The sequence below is a fragment of the Chlamydotis macqueenii genome, chromosome 15, assembly GCF_036417535.1.
Source record: "Chlamydotis macqueenii isolate bChlMac1 chromosome 15, bChlMac1.mat, whole genome shotgun sequence".
In the NCBI taxonomy this organism is placed as follows: domain Eukaryota; kingdom Metazoa; phylum Chordata; class Aves; order Otidiformes; family Otididae; genus Chlamydotis; species Chlamydotis macqueenii.
The window spans coordinates 1,878,673-1,898,479 of record NC_141570.1 but is presented as its reverse complement, the minus strand read 5'-3'; the positions used below and the strand labels follow the sequence as shown (position 1 = coordinate 1,898,479).

General features: G+C 55.5%; 3 protein-coding genes across 9 annotated transcripts; 1 reads left to right on the top strand and 2 right to left on the bottom strand.

Moving 5' to 3' along the window:
• Positions 1 to 1,140: 1,140 nt before the first annotated feature.
• Positions 1,141 to 4,909, bottom strand: HAGHL (hydroxyacylglutathione hydrolase like). 2 transcript variants are annotated; one of them, XM_086759615.1, is made up of 8 exons: positions 4,611 to 4,909; positions 3,583 to 3,647; positions 3,392 to 3,509; positions 2,806 to 2,914; positions 2,528 to 2,631; positions 2,264 to 2,365; positions 2,098 to 2,174; positions 1,141 to 1,730 (listed from the first exon to the last, which is right to left on the bottom strand). In XM_086759615.1, the coding sequence occupies exons 1-8, from the start codon at positions 4,713 to 4,715 to the stop codon at positions 1,565 to 1,567; spliced, it is 846 nt and encodes a 281-aa protein (XP_086615741.1). In that variant the 5' UTR covers positions 4,716 to 4,909; the 3' UTR covers positions 1,141 to 1,564. The 2 variants fall into 2 exon arrangements, with proteins under 2 accessions (XP_086615741.1, XP_086615740.1); XM_086759614.1 differs by having other exon boundaries at positions 2,098 to 2,177; positions 4,611 to 4,907.
• A 968-nt stretch (positions 4,910 to 5,877) lies between these two features.
• On the bottom strand, positions 5,878 to 17,136 carry HAGH (hydroxyacylglutathione hydrolase). Of its 6 annotated transcripts, XM_086759612.1 has the most exons (10): positions 16,785 to 16,831; positions 14,593 to 14,623; positions 12,966 to 13,147; positions 12,431 to 12,495; positions 11,509 to 11,626; positions 10,339 to 10,447; positions 9,304 to 9,407; positions 8,777 to 8,878; positions 8,263 to 8,342; positions 5,878 to 7,719 (listed from the first exon to the last, which is right to left on the bottom strand). In XM_086759612.1, the coding sequence occupies exons 3-10, from the start codon at positions 13,068 to 13,070 to the stop codon at positions 7,620 to 7,622; spliced, it is 783 nt and encodes a 260-aa protein (XP_086615738.1). In that variant the 5' UTR covers positions 13,071 to 13,147; positions 14,593 to 14,623; positions 16,785 to 16,831; the 3' UTR covers positions 5,878 to 7,619. The 6 variants fall into 6 exon arrangements, with proteins under 6 accessions (XP_086615738.1, XP_086615734.1, XP_086615736.1 ...); XM_086759608.1 differs by lacking the exon at positions 14,593 to 14,623 and having other exon boundaries at positions 16,785 to 17,136; XM_086759610.1 differs by lacking the exons at positions 14,593 to 14,623; positions 16,785 to 16,831 and adding an exon at positions 16,668 to 16,758.
• FAHD1 (FAH domain containing oxaloacetate decarboxylase 1) lies at positions 17,087 to 18,306 on the top strand. The gene has a single exon (XM_010123948.2). The coding sequence runs from the start codon at positions 17,087 to 17,089 to the stop codon at positions 17,756 to 17,758; it is 672 nt and encodes a 223-aa protein (XP_010122250.2). The 3' UTR covers positions 17,759 to 18,306.
• Positions 18,307 to 19,807: the final 1,501 nt, after the last annotated feature.

The window sequence follows — 19,807 nt, the reverse complement described above, 5'->3', positions numbered from 1 at the left end:
CAGTGCAAAGAAACACGTTCTGTTTCTGTTGAGAACATGCACGCCAGGCCAGAAGCACAAATAAATAAAGCTCAATTGGCTGTAGATTAAACAATTGGGGGTCTACATTTTGTCCCGTCTCCAGCACACGCACGCTAAATCCGTCAGAGGACTCTGCGCTCAGCGCACTGCACGACCTCGGCTCCCGCAGACACCCCGGGTGCCCGTCCTCGCCGCGCTATCGAGAGCGGCTCGCGTTTCTCCCAGCCTTCCAGCTGCACGCTGCTGCTATCGCTGTGAGCCAGACGCGCGGCCGCTTCAGGAACCCTCCCCAAACACGCGGGTGCATCTCTGCTCCCAGGATAAATGAACTTCAGAGGAACACACAGGGAACAGCTACAAACTACCTTTGCATTTAAACGGCGTAACTGAGGCAACAGTACCGAGGCAACTTGTGCAGCAGGATTAATTCTTCCCCTCCGGAGTGGGGAGAGTGAATTCTAACACTTTAACTTAATAGAAGGAAAAAAAGAAAACCTTGGTCTAGTTTCTAGCGAGGGAAGAACCAGCCACACACCAGGGTTCAGTGTGACGATGCAGTTCACAGTGCACACGTGAAAGATCCTGAACAGCTCTATTCCAGTGTTGGGAACTGTGAAATGGAGAATCGGCGCTGTTCAGACGGCAGCGCAGGGTGGAGGATCACAGGACCAGCTCTGCTCCTCTGTGCTTCCCTCTGAACCGCGCGCGAAGGCCGTAAGCTCAGCAACGCCGCGGCGGTCGCACCCCCTGCACAGTGAGGGCAGGAAGAACCCCGGGACGCGCGACTCGCACGCGGAGCGACCTGCGCCTCGGAGGGATTGTCGCAGCTCTTCACGGAGCCACCGGGGAGCCCTATGTTTCCCCCTCCCAAAAAAAGAAAACTACTGTACTGGTTTGTAATGCACCTCCCCACCACCTGCAAATAAATGCTTTGCACATTTCTCAGGCTTAAAAAAACCATGAAATACAGTACTGGTTTGGCACAAACTGAAGAGACCCAGCTGCTCCCTAGCTCCTGCTCTGAAGACAAGGCAACGCAAGCCTAGGTCTCAGCCAAGGGTTTTCCTTTTCCAGGTTTTTATATTGGGGGGGCAAAAAAAAAAAAATAAAAAGCAGCAATGGACGGATAGCAGCACGTTGTTGTTTGCTGCCTGAAACCTGTCACACCTTGGAAGTATTTTACAAAGCCAGGGGGTTAGAGCACGCTCCCCTCGGGCCTGAACGTCCTCTGCACGGCCTAAGTGGTTTGGAGGCTCCCGTCAGTCAGCGATCGCGTTACAAACCCCGCTGCAATGCTTCTGTGTTGGCCTGCTATAAAAACAGAGGGGACGGGGGAAAAAATACCCAAACCCCACTGAAAAGGCGTTTCTGCTAGCGCAGGTCTGGAGTCAGCTACTGCTGACCACCAAAATCACCAGTCCCCTTCCCGGCTCCCTCCCCTGCATCCCAGGCTCTGCAGCACGGAGTCGGACGGACGCAGCCCTGGGAGGAAGCCCCCGCCGCCATGGGGGTGCTGCGTTTCGGGAGCCACCGCCGTGGCTGCTCACTTCTTTTCAAGGAAGGGGCTGAAAAGTCCCCAGTCGAACGCCAGCATGGCCTGGGGGTTGGGCTGCTCCTTGGGCTTCTTGAAGTTATCCTTCTCGGTGCGAAGGGCCCTCAGCACCTCCACCGGGTCTGTCTTGCCCGTGAACTTCTGCAGGGGCTCCTCCCTGCAAGGAGACCGGCCCTGCTGTGACCACAGGGGACGGGATGGGGACCCCCCTCCCCGCTGGGACCCCAGCGCACGCCGGGACGGACAAGGAGGGAGCCACATCTCCGCGCCGCGTGGCTGCTGGGGCACTCGGGGCGTCTCTGCGGGTACCCCATGCTGGGCAGCGCAGCACCCGCAGCCACGCACCCTCCCCTCCCTCGGGGCTTGGATTTCCCACCGGCCAGCGAAGCCATGGGAGAAGGGGTGACACTGGAGGGGAAGGGGGGGCAGAGTTTGGGGGCAGGCCCAGCTGGGCACCCCGAGCTCCATTTGGGGCTGACCCGCAGCGGGGCCCTTCGTGTCCCCGTGGCACCAGCGCTGCTTACGTGACCCGCAGGAAGGGGTTGTAGAGGAACTCCTCCTGCAGCGTGGAGGGCACCGTGGGCAAGTCCTCGTCGTCCCGCTGCTGCCGAGGAACCGGAGATATCTGAAAACCCGCCGGCACCCAGCGTCCCCCTCCGCCCCCACCCCAGCAGGGGCACAGCCGCTTACTTTGGCCCAGGCGAGTTTCTTCCTCACTGTTTCATTCTCCGGTTCCACTTTCAAGGCGAATTTGAGGTTTCGGACGGTGCATTCGTGGCCGCAGAACACCTTCTGCAACGCCAGCGGGAAACACCCAGCATCACGCACGCGCCTGGTGCCGCGTCTGATCCATCCCGGTCCTGCTGCAGCCCCAGCCCTGACGGTGCCAGCCTCGAGCCCCCTCCCAGTTTTGGGATCCCTCCCCAGGCTGGGGCTGGGATTCAGGGCACTCACCGTCTCCTTCGGCAAGACCCCCAGGATTTGGGTGAGGTTGACGTACATCTGTTCCGCCGTCCCCTCGAAGAACTTCCCGCAGCCTCCCACGAACAGGGTGTCACCTGCAGGGAAAGGGTCTGGGCACGGAGGGGACCCTGGCTCCGCTCCCAGGGACGGGGTGCTGGGTGGGAGCCCCCACGCACTGGATTCGCCCCGCGAGTGCCGGGATAGGCAGCACGCAGGCAGCGCACCCCGCGTCCCCGGTACCCACGGGTGCACACCGGAGGCTGCGGTACCTGAGAAGAGAGCCGGAGCGTCTGGGGAGCCGTCCTCCCACATGAAGTAGCACACGTGGCCCGAGGTGTGGCAGGGGGTGAAGAGGCACCTCACCCGGATGGCCCCGAACTGCGGGCAGAGAGGGTCAGGACCCCGCTGCGGTCACCCCGGCCCTGACAGGCAGCCAGAACCCCCCCGACCTCCCTGCGCCCCACGGCGCTGCCTGCCCGGGGCTCAGCGGGTCATAGATGTGTTGGGGGACGGCGGTTTGGGGGAGTCCTCGATTACACACGTCTGCTCCGACGGCACTGAGCAGCAGCAGCCCAGGAGAGTGTTGGGTCCCCCAGCACAACCCCAAACAGGCTGGGAACAGGATGGGGTTTCTCCTCCAGTCCAGCGTTCCATCCCATCCCAAATCCCGGGGCACGGGAGCCCAGGCACAGCCCCCAGCCAAGCACCAACCCCGTTGGCTTCCGGCACAGCGCCACACCGCTGGGGACCGCGCCATCGCCCAGCTCCGCTCCCCGCCAGCCCAGCACCGCAGGGTCAGATCCGTGCGCGGGGTGCCGAGCCCCGGGGCGCTCCCGCGACCCTACGGCCACGCACCGTCAGCTCCTGGTCGTGGGTCACCTTGTGCGTCAGGGCCCCGATCCGCTCATCGGCGCCGTACACCCGCAGGCCGGGGCACAGCCTCGCCAGCTCCTCGTTGCCCCTCGCGTGGTCCCTGCAGAGGGGACAATGGGCACCCAGTCCCGCACTGGGCACAGCCGGACCCCGCTCGCGCCGGCGGCGCTTACCAGTGGTGGTGGGTGGTGAGGATGGCTCTGAGCGCCACGTCCTCCTTCCTGACGATTTCCAGCAACTGAAACGACCCAGAGCAGAAGGAAGTGAGCGCGCAGAGGAGGTGACACACGCACACCGTGGCCGCTACAGCCGCTGAGCCGTCCCAGCGCGGGATCTGTCCCGTACGGCACCGCTCCGCAGGCGAGAGGCCCAGCAGAGCAGGGCAGAGAAAACCACTAAACCCAGTCCCTGAGCAGCGAGGGGCTGAGGGTGGGACGAAGGGTTCCAGAGCAGAGCAGGTGGACGGGAACAGGCTGCTGCCCCGGGGACGGCGGCGTTTTACGCCGGCGCTCGCACAGCGTAAGCACGGAGGCGCAGCGCGGGCCGTGCGCAGGGTCACTGCCGCGGTGGGAGATGGTGGCCGTGCAACCCGTCGTGGCGACGACGCGGGGCGTGCGGGGCTGCCAACCCCGCGGCTCAGCTGCCGGGAGGCTTTAATGCCAATTTAATTTATCGCTCCTGACGAACCCTCCGGCCGCTCCCGATTACGCTCCTCGAAGAGGAAGGAAACATCCGAGTCGGCGACAAACGCTTAAAAACCGCGACGGCGTTCTGCGGGGTTTGCGGCTGCACCAGGGGGTCACCGGGCAGGCGGACCCACGGGGGTCGCGGCAGCGAGGGGCGACCCCGGCCGCGGCTCCCCGCCTGCCTCTGGTGCTCGGGAAGCGGGACTTGGGTGGGAGACGTGCTCCCACGCTGGTTTGGGTTCTTCTCACTCGCTCGGGGGTCTGCAGGGCTCCCAGCCCCGGCACGGGGAGGGCTGGGGGGCGGCGGTTGAGGCGACGCGAAAATCCCCCCGCAGCCGGGGGGCGGGTGGGAGCGGGGCCTGGCACACGCAGACCCACTCCACGGGGGCCGAACCGCCGGTGGGATGCTCCACGCGCACGCAGACGCACCTCGCCCCAAGGCCAACCCCACGCGGGGCCACCGCCACCCCGAGTGGGACCCGCACCCACCCGGGACGCGGGGAAGCCCCTCTCACCCTTTTGGGGACAGCAGCGTCCACGGCGATGGCGTCGCGGGTGCTCTCCTCGATGACCAGGTACATGTAGTTGTCCTCCAGGACAGAAATCACCTTCACCTTCATGGTCCCTCAGCAGCGCCGGCTGTGGGACACGGGTGGGCCCGGCCCCACGCATCAAAACAAGGGGGTGGTCCCAACCCCCCCCCGGAGCAAAACGCGAGGAGAGGTGGGCGGCTCCAGCCCCACGCAGCCGCGGGGCGAGGACACGAAGGGGGTGTGCGGTGTGCACCCCCGCTCGCAGCCCACGCGTGACGCGATCGCTACTCGTCCGGAGCGCCGGCTCGGCCCCGCCCCGCGGCGGGCGGGCGCGTCCCGCCCCCACCGGTGCAGTGCGGGGCGGGTCACGCTGCGTGGGGTGGAGACATCCCGCACGGCCCCCGCTGCAGGGCGTGGGGGCTCCCCCCCCTTCTCCCCCCACCCCCCCGCTGCAATGCGGCTGCCGCAGCTGCCGGTGCGAGGCGGGAGGGGTGACCCCCGCTCCGTGGGAGGCAGGGGGATGAAACAGCCCCCCGGTATTTCACCGTGACCCCCGCACCCACGGCTCCTGCCATCCCCACCGGGTCCCCACCAGCACCCAGGGGTGCGAGGCTGAAGATGCAGAGGAGCCCAGCAAGGAGGAAGGGCTGGGGTGCACGGTGAGCCCCCCAACCCAAAACTGCAGCCTGGCCCACCGAAGCACCAAGTCACGGCCCAGCGTGGAAAAACGCTCGCTTCTCCCACGGCCAACACGCCAAAACGAGAGGGAGAGGGACCAAAACGAGAGGGAGAGGGCTCCCGCAGGCGCTGGGACGGTTCGGCGGGGTCCTGGACACAGCAGGGAGGTCGCTGGAGGGTCCATGCCCCAGCCAGAGCTCCAGCGACGGCCTCCGACCCACCCGAGCCCAAAAAGCACCAAAGGCGCGGGGCAGGCAGCCGTGCCCCGGCTCCTGTCCCAGTCGGGCACAAGCCCCAGGTCAGGGCTGACTGCGGTCCCTCCAAACGGTGCTCATGAAGGAGGACGCAGGGAACAAGCACTGCACATGCTCCATTCTTCTTTCAAAAAGAAAACACAGTCGCAACAAGACCTTGAATAAAGCCCCAGAGGATCCCAAATGCCACCGCTACCCCAGGGTTCGGTAGAAGGGTGCTGCCAGTTGGTTGACTCCAATCACCAGTACAAAAAAAAAAAAAAGAAAGAAAATTGTGAAGTAAAGAAACCCCTTCTGCCAGACGGCCCCGCGGAAGCTGGGTTTACAGCTGGTATTTATTTGCTCATTTTTCAAGCAGCCATCAGTACAGTCACGAGCCGTTGTAGCAGCACAGCATCCACGGTAAGGAGGCAGGAAAGCTTTAGGTACCGCTTTTCTTTCTGAACTACAGAAAAATTACCTTTTTAAAGCAAACAGAGACACAGCGCTACAGCAGATCCCGCTCAGCTGCCACGCAGCGCGTTTGTTAGAACAGCAGACCAAAGGCACACCGGCGACACCCAGGCGGTTACGGACCCCACCGTGGCATCGCGTACCAACGCGCGCTGGGGAGAGGGGGAGAAGCTGGAACCAAAATCCTCTGAACCTTCAGCTTCAGCTGCGAAACATGTGTCTGAAAAATCTCTTGTACTTGAGCAGATCTGCAGTATGCAATCGAGACCAGGAAACAAGGAAGAAATTATCATTAGGAGGAAGATGCATTAAAGACGCAGATGCCAAGCCCGCGAGGCTGGGTGCTGCCACCCCTCTCTTGTTTAAAGACACCGAGCAGAAGGGTGGGCAATGCAAGGGCGGGGTGCCTCACTGGCTGAAAATCTGAATTTATTTTTCCCCCAAAGTTTATCCCATTCATCCACTTTCACACGCTACTCCCCGTCAGAAGAGCCTGAGGGGAAGCTCCCTCCCTGCAGTTTTCAAGCTGGCTGCAGACTGGGGTCACACAGCACCGCTCCCAGAACAGAGACGGCTTTTACGTGCCGTGGACCAGCCAAGAAAGACTCCCAGGCCCAGCACGGCTCCTGCCAGGGCTCACCAGAACAGTCGCTGTCTTGCTGGGGAGCAGTGCCCAGCTCACAAATGCTCATTTGCCACGTTACTCACAGCAAGGTAGAGAGCAGCTGCTCTGGCTATTGGCAGCGAGGCGTCTGTTGGAGTCTCGTCACTGCTCAGCTGTTAGGCGCGCAGTCAGTCACCAGGCAAGCGCTTCTCAGGATCCTGAGCCAGCAGACAAATCCCTTCGTCATTTGTGTGGTGCTAACACAGGTAACAGACAGGTCACACCTCAGAGCAGGAAGCAGGTAGTGCAAACAGGCTTAGGAGCGACAGGGTATAAGCAACAGTGCAGTCCCTAAGCCAGCGCGCTGCCTGGAAAAGTTTCTGGAGTCCACGACACGGAATGTCAGAGAGAAGAGGAAAAGCGGGCAGTCCCCGCGTGCCACTCCCAGAGCCAGACAACTCCGCGTAGCTCACAAACGGAGCCCTGAACTGGCGGTGGCAGAGCAGGTCTGTCACTGAGAACTGGTTTTAGTGGAGCCAGAAGCGACAGACTCAGAAGAGTTTCAGTAGCAGCATGGAAGTAAAGTTCCAGTCTCCAGCTGGCAATGTAGTTACTGCATTTTGTCTCTGTTTTAAATAAAGAGATCTCAGGCCCCACATCCACTGGCTCCTACAGAAATAACAGGAGCTTTTTCCTAGACCTCAAGGTTTGCCCCTTCCCCAGCCCAGACTCTGAGGCACGTACCGACACTTGTACAATGATCTGCATGTGACACGTGTGACAGCTTGAGAGCCAGCAATAGAAGGATAAATATTCTTCATCATAATATAAATATGCTGTAGAACATCTCGACGAGGGCAAAGTGCTTTTTTTTTTCTTAATTAAAACAAAATAAAAACCTAAATATTACTGTCTCAATCACAACAGAGGATTCGACTCCTAAAACATCTGGATAGTCTAAATTACACTTAAGCTGACATTAAAGTGATCCAGGCAGAGCGCTCAGTCCTTCGGGACTCTGAAGTTGTCCTTCTCTTTTCTGATGGCCCCCATTGTCCGGACGGGGTCGGTCTCCCCAGCGTGCTGCTGAACTGTCTTCTCCCTGCCAGGAGGGAACAGCAGGGACAGCAAATGCAGAGACCGCAAGATAAAAATCTCATAGATGAAGTCACTGCTATCACGTTTCGCCTGCATCAAAGGGAAATGCTGCGCTTGAAGACCAAAGGCTCAGGGCTTTGGCACAGGCTTACCAGCTCCCTTGGTTTAAACACTCACTGGCGAGAGGGAACTGCAAACGCTCTTACAGCGCCTTTAGGTGCGCCCGCCTGCCTAACCCTGCTTGGTGAAGGAACACAATTACAGTGACGCTTGTTCCGTCTCCTCAGTCAGGGACTCCAGCACTGGCAGACACGCTCACCACAACCCTTCAAATTTCACTGCAGCTTCTGCCAGGACAGCGAGGACATTTTATCGTACTTATTCTTGGAAGGCAGATGTTTTAAGAAGGGTCTTGAAGGCATGACAACAGTAATGTGTGAGGCAGGAGAGTAATTCCTGCTTACGGCTCTTTCTTTGGAGACCTCCTGCTTCCCACATACCCCCTCCAAACACAAGGACCGTTCCCACACCCACACCTCCTCCATACCTCACTCGCATGAAGGGGTTGTAGGTAAACTCCTCGGCAATGGTGGAGGGGATGGTCGGCTCACCACTGTCATACTTGGCCTGTAACAGGGGAGAGAGTTCTGCCTGATGTTTTGGTGAAGAAGAAATGTCATGTATATAAACCATGCAGGGTCAGTGCTGCACCATGCTGTCTGAGCTGCTTCTCAGGCCACGCACACAGCCAGGCAGACAAGCACTGAGGTGCACAGGGAGAGACGTGGGACAGAGCTGATCCTCCCAGCCTGTAATTGTACCAAGAAGTTTCCAGGGAGGGTCACGTCTCCACCAGGCAGCAAACCATCTTCTCTGGGCCACACACAAACCGCTTCCCCAGCACATCGCTCCCCTGGACGCACGGCATACTGCGGCTCGTGGCTCTTAACTCCCTTTCCACGGCCTCTTTCTCCCCAGCACTGTCTTCTCTCCTCTGCCTCCTCAGAGAGGCTCTGCCTCCATGAAAGCATCAAGTCTAGGGAAAGGATGACCCAGCTTACCTTGGCCCAAGCAAGCTTTTCCTGGATAGCGGCGTTATCGGGTTCAACGTGCCGAGCAAACTTGAGATTGTTGATCGTGTATTCGTGACCGCAGTAAACTCTCTAGGGAGAGAAAGGAAGAGCGACACTGGCTAACTCTGAAGGGGCAAAAGCAGAGTGCCGGGTACCATCATCAATGTTACAGTACAGCACGCACACAAGTGCCAGGAATTATCAGCCAGCATTAGCTGACAATTTAATGGCAAGCCTGACGAAAGAGCCCAGGCGTCCCAGCTCACTGGCTTTTCTTTTAATAAGCAGTCCCTACTCTTTCCCCACAAAGCACAAACGTATTTGGAGTAGGCATTTCCTTCCCAGAGGACTCCAGCTTTTCAGCAACAAAGACAATTCCTGATGTAAGCATTCATTCCTTCAACACATGAGAAATTCTCTCTTTGAACAACAGTGTTATTAGGAAGCCAGTTTATCTGATGTCTGCAGCAGTTTCTGGCCGCTTAACTTGCTAGCACAAAAGGAGAGGTTCATACCGTTTTGGGGTCCAAGCTGCCCAAAATCTCAATCAGCGCTCTGTACATTTCCTCCGGGGTTCCCTCGAAGAATTTCCCACAACCAGCCACAAACAGCGTGTCACCTGCAAGGGAGACGGGACATGGCGTCAGGACCAGACAGGGCTCCTCGCATGGTCCCCGAGGGCTCGGTCCTGCCATTGCTCTCCTCGCTGCAGCTCAGCAGAAGGCTCGGGGAGAGCCAGGCTACGCTGCTGCCCTGCACAGGCTCAGCGCTACGTAAACCCACGTGGCAAACGCAACTTCTAATGCAGGAAACCCCACAGCCTCGCCAGGCAAACCGTGCCAGCGCTTCCCTACCTGCGGGCACTATGCTGTCCCCTCTCGCCTTTTCTAGAGTGGACAAGGAACACTTGTCCTCTTTGCTATGAAGCTGAACAAAGACGAATCGCCTCTGCATTTTCTCCCCAGTGCCCCCTAAAAATCTTGCTTAAACAATTCCTTCTTCCACACAGCAGCTGGTGCAAGCTCTGGAGCACGCCCGCCAGCCTGGGGAGACTCAGCGCACCCTCAGGGAAGGGGGAACCCAACTCTCCAAAACAGGATCCAGAACCTGGCTGCCAGAGATGGAGCACCAGCCCTCTCCTACTCCCCTACTTTAACTTCTCTCAGGTTTTTTTTTTTTTTTTTTCACAGATATGAGTACAGATAAGGAAAAGCAACAAATTTTGAAATCAAGCCACAGTTTGGCCTGAGACAGTAAAACAACAGCTCTTGTTTCGAGGAAGAAAACGCTAGATGTAGGACTCAGCCAGGGCTCACTCTTGATGTTGCTTGCGTGTCCAGCAATGATTTCCAAATCCAGAGGATTTTCACCAGATTCATCTACAATTACTACTTGGTAGCTCTTAGTAAAGGGGGCAGGATGTGGCTGTTAACCAGCTGCACCAGCAGCAGGGGACGAATGCACATCCCGAGTCAGGAGCGCACAGGCAGAGGGGCAGCTTGGCTCTTTGCAAGGCAGACTGCCGGCAATGCAACCTCCCAACTCCTCACCTGTAAAAACAGCAGGTGGCTCGGAGCTATTTGGCTTAGTCACATAATAACAGATGTGTCCAGAAGTGTGACACGGCGTACAGAGGCATTTCACATTAAGAGATCCCACCTGAGAAGAAGGCAGAAGACTAGAGCTTTAGCTACTGTTTGCTAGCATTTGAAAAGAATTGCAACTATTACAGTGCTGTATAGTCCTACAGGCAAATTCTCACATAGCTGGCCAGTAAACATCAGCTCTGCTCCTGGGAGAGTCCAGCAAGAGGGTTTTATGGCAGGGACTTGGAAGGGAGCCGTTTCCTCCCAGCAGGTGTTGTGACAAAGAGAACTGCCAGATTCTTTCATTTACATGCAGAGTGACTCAGCGTCTGCTTGGCAGCAAGAGCAAAGAGATCCAGAGCAACACAAAATCCTAAACAAAGTTAATCAAGTATAAAAAGCTCCAAACAAAATTGAAGCTGAAGGGAAGAAGTGGATGACACTCACGAAAAGGGAAGGATTAAACACATTCATGAGGCCAAGGGGATGTTTCTCCCACAGCCCTAGTTTGCACACCTTCCCATGCATTTCTGTACTCCCTTCTTTCCTGCTGCCCCCCCCTTGCAAAGGTGCACCGCAAGACGAGCAGTGACATTCATGCCAGCCTGCACATTTCACAGCAGTTTATGTCATCTGCCAGCTCGTCTGTAAACAATCAGCTAGGTTCCAACACGGTTTGCTGCTTTAGCTCTGGAAAAGCAACGCAGGCAGCTAGCACCGCTGGCCCACTTGCTCTTCACTCTGTATTTCAGCCGTCGTTCAGACAGGACCACTTGCATTTGTTCGGTGCCAATTAGGCTCTAAGCGGAGCAGAAGCCCTGTCCTTTCACACCGTGACCACCCCAGTTAAGGCAGCTGTCAAGGAGCGCTGGGACACCCAGCACGCCCCAGGCAACGCAGGTGTCTGAGCCATGCCAACGTTCTCACCGGCCAAAAGGAGACAGGGGATTGTGGTTCATAGGGCTGGAAAAGGGTGAAAGCTGTAGTTAAACTATCAACTACAAATGAGATGTTAGCAGGTAAAAGGGCTGTGACCACAATGTTAACTCAAGTTGGACTACACCAGTCCAGCTCTAAAGCTGCGACACAAACGGGAGATGCCCCCAGCCGCATCCTGCAGCTCTCTCCCTTTACCTTGAGTGATGTAAGGTGCGACACTTTCTGTGTCAGTGCTCCCACTCTGCTGTCTCCTCCATACACGTGCAACCCTGCCTCCATCTTTACAAGCTTCTCGTTTCCTCCAGCATGGTCCCTGGAAGGTCAGAAAAATGGATTTGGGCAGGAATGAAGACAAATCTTTCTAACTCATTGCAGTCTCCCAGTATCTAACACTGTCCTCATATCAAAGGATCTGCCACATCAGCACAAGTGGAGATAATTCCTCCGGTAACTAGGGCAGTGAGAGGGGGAAGACAGTCTCCCACAAGTTCATATCTCATTGGGAAACACCAGCCTCAGGGGCTTACAGTCAACTCTCCAGTAACTAGGACAAGGAGAGACTGGGATAACTGGGAGATATGTTATTCACTGTCCCACAAGACACTGTGGAGCAGGCACACAGATGTCCAAACAGCTCGGCGTTTGCTCATGGTGCTGGTCCTCCCAGATCAGGGCTCTCCAGCCACAGAGATGGCTCCGCTACGGCCCATGGGAGAGATTACTCAGGTTCAGCACGCTGCAAAACTGCCAAAGCAAAACATTCATCTTTATGTCCGTGGCAGAGTTAATCTGCAACCCAGGTAATCCTCCCACAACTGCTGACTGAGTGGCATGCCTTCCGGGCATGTCCTAGCACCTCAGTGCGAGTGTGCTCCCTCCTGCGCTCCACAGCTACCTTCACACACATTTATTTCACTGGCCATCTGGAAGAAGTCAGCATTTTAGAGGTTAAAGGCACTGACACACAGAGCTTGCAGTCTAGGCAATGCACCTGGTCATAGAAGCCCAAAGGAACACTTCCTGAGCTCTGATCCTTCTCCTCACACCTAAGCTCCTGCTTAGAGAAGACCAATTTGATCCAGAAAAGCAACAATTCTTGACTACAGCAGATAGTTACCAGTGATGATGGGTGGTCAAGACGGTGGTCAGCTTCACGCCGTGCTTTTTGACTGCATCCAAAACCTGCAGGTACAGGGCACAGCAAGAGCATTAAAACTCACATTAAATGACTTCACAGCACACCTGGTGCCTGGCATAACCTGGACACAACTGCTCTGAGGTTTGAAAGCCACACCAGCAACTCTGCAGAGAGCTCATTCCTCTCCAAGTCACAGTTAAGGACCAGGACACAAGGTCTCTGATCCAACTAGCCATGACTAAGCCCTCAGTCCCATTTCCTTTTTTCTGCACTACACCAGACTACGGGCAAAAAACCAAAATCAGGTCAAGGAGAAGCTGCCTGAGCCTAGCAGCAGAGTGCCCATGAAGCCTTGTCCGTATCCACGCATGGCCAGTATTTCCTGCCTTTCCCCTACGCCTGACTCAGCGTGTGACTAATTCCCTCATGGATGAGAGAATTAGTGGAAGGATCTCGCAGACCTGCAGCGCTGAGCACCCCGCTCACAAGGGCAGCAGGCAGCGGGCAGTGTTACCTTCTGGGGCTGCACAGGATCAACTATTGCAGCCTCCTTTGTTTCCTCATCGATGAGGAGGTACATGTAGTTGTCTGTGAGGGCTGGGAGCAATTCCACCTTCATGTTGGCTTGTGTGACCGTCTTCGACTTTCTCCGCTCGTGCTCCGTGTGCAGGAAGACAGCTCGCAGCTGTGCTGGACCTGGGGACCCCAAAACAGGCAAACCTCAGGTTAGTGCGAGGACAGGAACACGAGGGACAGAGCGCAGCAGGTCCCCCAGTCCATGGCCCCAGAGAAGGAAGGGTAGGGACGGCCCAACCTGCCTCCTTCAGAGGAAGAGGAGAGAGGGCACCACGGGACAAAGCCTCAGTGCCTGGCTGTGTCCCACAGGGCGGGAGGCTCTTGGTGCCCTGCAGCTGCAGCGAAGAGGACAGGACACTTTGCTCCCAGAGATGTGCTCATGTAGGCAAAGCGCTGTACCTCGACTGAAGAGAAGATTTCAAGGGTCAGGAAATCAGAACAGAGAGGGAACAGCTGGACAAAGGTCAGCCTGTGACAATGACTTTGCAAAAAAAAAAAGCACAAACTGCCATGCGACAGCCAAAAGACAAAAAGGGGTGGGGTGGGGGGAGAAATAACAGAAACACACACACTCCTACAACAGAAATATCTGGTTCGTTACTTGGGGAAATCACATCCTGCACAGCGCATGGAGAGAAGACAGGCTCTCTGCATGGAGGGCAAGGCTCCCACCTGGCCCAGTACCAGGCACGCACCACGGGCAGGTTTCTTGCTCGTGGGCTACCTTGATGCAACAGCAGCGCTTCCCTATTTGCTTTTGGTTAAATGTTTAATCAAATCCAAAAAGCAAACCTAATTCCAGATGCAAATAATGTGGGCTCCACTGTCCAACTCACAGATAAACAGTTCTCAAAGAAACAACCAAGCCCTAAGAGGCTCTGCCATAAAAAAAAAAAAGGAACGGAACCAAGAGGACAAGGTCTTCCATTGCTGGGGCCCTGCAACACAGGCCTGGGTCCACACACGCGCAGGGAAAGGGGCGTCAGGCTCTGCAAGTCAGAAACCTGTTGTCTCAGCGCCCGAGGCCCTCGCGCACCTCTGAAGGTAACTGTGCTGATCAGAGCTGTGCTGGCTCAGCCGCTGACTCTTTTTGCACCACTGACTCCCTAAGGCTCCCGGCGCTCGGTGCTTGGTCACCTCCATCAGTGCCAAAGGGAGGGGTCACCACGCTCCTAATCAACCCGCCCCACTCTCCCAAAACTCCCAGGTCAGCCCTGCACACCTCTGATAAGGGCTGCTTTAGAGAGAAGAGGCCCCACAGACCGACAGGGCCAACAGAGTTGCAAAACCAAGATCCCAGTTCCAACTGGGGCATGCAGCTGCTGCAAAACCCAGCCCCGGGGCAGCGGGAGCTGTAAGGCCCCTCTGGTACAACTGTCCTGCCCCAAACTTTTTCCTCTTCTACCTCCACCATCTCACTCACTTATGAGGGAAGGGGGGTAAGGAGGGAAGACTGCAGTAAAATTAAACGCAGTGCCGCAAAGAAAACCCCAAGGCACGACACCGTAGGCATGCGCTGGGTATGTGATGGTGAAGGCACATAGTATTGAGAAAAGCATCCATACCTGCCAAGCGTTCCTCTGGAGCAGAAAAGTCCTTTTGAAAAAAGCACAAAACAATAAAAAAATACCCTTACTATTCCTTTATAGGAAAAAAAAAAAGAAAAACAAACAACAAATTGCTCTTTAACTGCACCCTAACATGAAGCACATTTGGACACTATCAGTCACAAGAGCTGTGTATACTGCGTGTTTGTCTGCATGCTAGATGCAAACTGGGGGAGAAAAAAAAATCTAAAAACAAACAAACAACAAAGAAAAGAAAACACAACCTTAACTTCAAGTCAAAGGAATTATTCACATGTTTTCTTTCTGTGAACCATTTCTAACCTTGGCCACGATCCCAAAGTCTCTGCATGTTTAACTCACAATTCTTACAAAACAAACAAACAAGCTCTACCGCATAAGGAAATGTTTTCTAAAATGTAATTTGAACAAAGGAATGAGAAAACATCCACAAAGTGTGATGCTCGTTCTGAATTCCCATCTGAGCTGAGCTGCACCTCTCCGGCCTGCCCACTCAGCCAGCAGACCTCGCTCTCACGCACGCCCAGCGCTGCTCGTGCGAGGAGGGCGCGTTCTCAGCCCCCGTTCTGCTCGAGGAAGCTCCCCAAGCGATACATGACCCCTGTCCTGGCCCAGCACGAACACGGATCATTTCAGGAGCGCTGTAACGTGTGTAGGTCTGCTCCAAAATTAATGACTGATGACTTAATTTTTGCTCAGTTTTGTAATGCGTCCTTCCTGGCTTCACGCCTGAAGCTGAGAGGACAGGGAAGAGCAGAGCACCAGCAGCCTATGAATCACGGGCTTCAGCTTTCTAGAACTGTTCGTTAGCGCAGCTTCAGTCGCCAAGAGGAAAGGGTTTGCAGATGGGAAGTGTTAGTGTTGTTGCATAAATGCATACACGCTGGAGACTGAGGCAAGCAAGCAGCAGCACAGTTTAACAGTAGTTTCCCTCAGACAAGGGGTGCTTCATACATTTTCTCTATAGCACTTTGTCTTACTCCTTTTATTACAGAAAAGAGTGGAAAATTCCTATTTCAAACACGACCGTGACTCAGAAATGACAGCACATAAATACTCAGATGAGCATCACTGCGTTGCCTCACAAGAAGAAACACTGCTTTCTCTTTTTACATACTCTGCATGCAGATATTTTTTGGATACCGAGCGAGTTGGCTCCACACACCCCAGGTAACTCCCACTCCCACTCAACCCGCCTGCCTGGCACACGCCACGAGCTGCTGGCTACTCGGTTTGACATACTTGTTCCCAAGATAGCACCCGGGTTTCCAAGTCTGGCATTTAACTCCAATGGATTCTCACTCGTTAAGGCCAGGTCTCAAAATTGGAGAGATTGAAAAAGCCTCTACCAAGATTTCCCAGAGACACTGTGAAGCTAAAGCTCAAGCTCTAGTTCAAGAAGATGCTTTCAAAATTTAGGCCTTAGATTTAAATGCAGAGATTTGGGGGTTTTGTTTACATTGCCAAGACAATCTGTCAGCCATCAAATCCAGTTTAAATGCCAGCTCCTGTCCCCCAAGCCCTGCTCCCAGAGCCATGACCGCCACTTTGCCAGCCAGGAACTCCGTAGGAGCCTCCTGGATGGGTTACGGATGCGAAAAGCCACCGACAGCGCCAGGCTCCAGCTGAGCAGATACTGACCTACTTGGGGCTGTGAGTCAGCTCAAAAACCTCGGCGCACCCCTTGAGCCGGGAAACCAGAAGAGAAAAACCACCGTCAAACTTCCGAGCTCACCGGGGAGGCGGGGGACACCGGCTGCCAGCCGGGCTGAAGCCCAAGGCCGGGTGCCCGCAGCCCCCCGCGGCTGCCGGCTGCACGGGGGCTTCGCACGGCCCCCAACCCCCGGTCCCTGCTGCACGGGGGGCATCGCACACCCCGCCCCGGTCCCGGCTGCAAGGGGGTCACCGCATAGAGCCCAGCCCCGCTGCAAGGGGACATCCCACCGCCACCACGCCCCGGCCCGGCCCCCCGCGTCCCGGCCCAGCCCCAGGAGGCTCCTGCCCGGCCCCGCGGCTCCTACCGGGGTGCAGCCCCGGCGCCGGGCCCCACGTACCGGCTCGGAGCAGGGCCCCAGCTCCCAAGGCCGCCAGGGCGGTGCCCAGGCCCCGCCAGCCCCCGCCGAGCATGGTGCGGCTCGCCCCGCCCGCTGCCCAGGCCCGGCCCCGGTTACCTTTGCTCCCCGCCCTGCGGCCCACCCCGGGGAGGCGGTGGCCGGTACGGCCACGGACCCGGCCCACGGACCCGGCCCGCGGCCCCGGCCCGGCGTGCGGCGGGGGCGGCGCTCGGCCCGCCCGGGCCCCTCCTTCCCTCCCCGTTGCCTCTCGGGACGGCCGGGCCGGGCGATTTGTTAACCCTGGTAAGGAGGCGGAGGGTAGGAAGGAGAGCGGGGCGGAGGAGAGGCGGCTGCGGGCCCGGCAAGGACGCCCCAAGGACGCCCCGCGGTCCCCGGGGAAGGAGGGGCGCCGGCGGGCCATGGCCTCCTCCAAACCCTTGTCCCTTTTCTGGGAGTGGGGCAGGAACATCGTCTGCGTGGGGCGCAACTACGCCGAGCACGCCAAGGAGATGGGGAGCGCGCTGCCCCGGGAGCCCCTCTTCTTCCTCAAGCCTTCCTCGGCCTACGTGCGCGAAGGCTCGCCCATCCTCCGGCCCTACTACTGCAACAACCTGCACCACGAAGTGGAGCTGGGGGTGGTGATCGGGAAGAGAGCCCAGGCCGTGTCCCAGGAGGCCGCCATGGAGCACGTGGCGGGGTACGCGCTCTGCTTGGACATGACGGCCAGGGACACGCAGGAGGAGTGCAAAAAGAAGGGTCTGCCCTGGACCTTGGCCAAGGGCTTCATTTCGTCTTGCCCAGTCAGTGACTTTGTGCCCAAGGAGAAGATCCCAGACCCTCACAAGCTGAAGATCTGGCTCAAGGTGAACGGAAAGCTGAGGCAGGAGGGGGAGACCTCCTCCATGATCTTCTCCATCCCTTACCTGATCAGCTACATCAGCGAAATAGTCGCCCTGGAAGAAGGGGACTTGATTCTGACGGGGTCTCCCAAAGGAGTTGGGTCTGTGCAGGCCAACGACGAGATAGAGGCTGGGATAAGCGGTGTCCTCTCCATGCGGTTTAAGGTGGCTCAGCAGACGCGAGGATCCTGACCAGGAGCTGGGAACCCTGCCTGTGTAGGAGGCGGCTCTTTTGGGAACATCTGGTGAATGAAGAGACACGCAAGCTGTCCCGTACATTGAACACTTACATGGCCCAAGCATCTAATGGACTGTCACGCAAAGACACATAACCAATGAGCTCGAAAGGCATTTTACCAGAACAGCCCCATTTCCGTGGAGGCTCGGGCCTCCTCTGAGGCTGTGAAGCTGGAGTCCGACTTGGGGCAGATGGTTAATGCCAAACCGTACCTCGGATCTGTCGGTGGAGACAGCGTGCCGAACAGCCGGGGAGGGGAGCTGGGCTGGTTGTCACTGTGTGCACTCTTCTGTTCTGCTGATGTTTTGAGCTTTACCTATGTATTGCCTTAAAATAAGCATTAAAAATTAAACCGTTAAAATGGTGATGCAGGAGCTAAAGCTCAGCCATGCTATGTGAAATCAAAGATGTATGTGTAACAGTAAATCAAGAATTGTGGCCTCAGAAATAATTTCTCTCCTTGGGGTATTCTACAATAAAAAGATGTTTGCTTTTTAGATTAGTTTCACGATTCCTCCGTGCATTTTTCACATGTACAAATTAAATGAGGATTGCTTTCCCTCCCACTCCAAGGAGCATAATGCAGCAGGAAGTGTGCCAGATGCTTAGCAGATTTTTTTTCCTAAACTGAACTTTAAATACATTTCTAAAAGTGAAATAATACAAAAGATCAAGAATAAAGCAGCTCATTGGTAAAGATCACCAGTAAACTTGTCTTTACTTTTACTGATTTAAATATGGTTTTAATTATTAAAAAAAAAAAATCTAACTGCAGCAATTGCCATTACTTATACAGTGCAGTGCAACAGTTGAGTTTTTAACTGTTTCCAGCTGTTGTAAAGCCGTGCTGTGTAACTTTTCCCTTTCCAAACTCCAACTGATCCAACGCGCTCTACCAGTTTGCATGACAGTGAGTTCTCTTTCAATTCAATGGAGTGACAAAGCTGTAAAATATAATTAAAAAAACCCTTCCCCTGCAAACATCAAAACTTACCATTTTCAAAGGTTGCACAGAACTGACTAATTTCTAACAAAACCAGATGGGTTATTTAGTGCAAGCACTGAAGTTAAGTGCTTCCATTTATTGGAGCCAGATCTTAATATCCACTTTGTTTTTCAAAGTGCATTTGGAGAGTCTTGCAAAGAAAATTACTGTAGCCCAAAGACGAGCACCTCTGTGAAAGATCAGCATGGTCCAGGATACTTCTAATCATGTGGTAAAAAGAAAGGAGAACATGTTGCAGAAGAAAAATAGACATTTTTCTATCAGCTTCTCCAGCTGCATGCATCTGCAGCACACCACTGCATACTTGTACACCACCTCACTAGGTACCAATCCTGCAAACGTGCAGGCATTTTGTTTCACTATATTTTGACTGCAGCCAGCGGCTTAAAGCACACGTAAAAGATCTTCGTATAAGGAGGCCTAAAGGCTGTGGACACAATTCAGATTCCATGTAAAGGAAACCTAAGGAAACGAGGGCAGCTGAAATGAACATTGAGCTGTTACATCCGAACAGAACCAGCCTCTGGCGCATAGAAGTCAAAATGCTCTTTGATTTAAGCCTGGCTTTGTCAGCAGGGAAGCCAGGCTCTACATTTGTTGCAACTTGATGAGCTGGGCCAAGCAGAGCAGTCAGGCTAGGCAGGGAAGTCAGGGTGAGTAGTTCTGAAAGAGGAAGGATTAAATTCACTCTCTCTACTGTTTCCATTTCTTCCTGCCTGTCAAACATGACCGCCTATGGCAACAGCAACAATGCATTGTTTGTACTTTGGTCTTCAGCACTGCGTATTGATTGCTGAGTTGAGTTGTGATTAAAATTAGTGGAAACATTCCCTTCAACATTTTCCAGCCATAACAGCTAATACTCTGGAGTTTTTTACTGCTGCAACAGGAGATGCAGTGACCCAACACTGGCAACATTTTTTTGTGCACTTACTCTCTTGTTCCCACTCACGTGAGTAGGGAATGCAATTTTGGAGTATTGCTTATCAAAATTTAT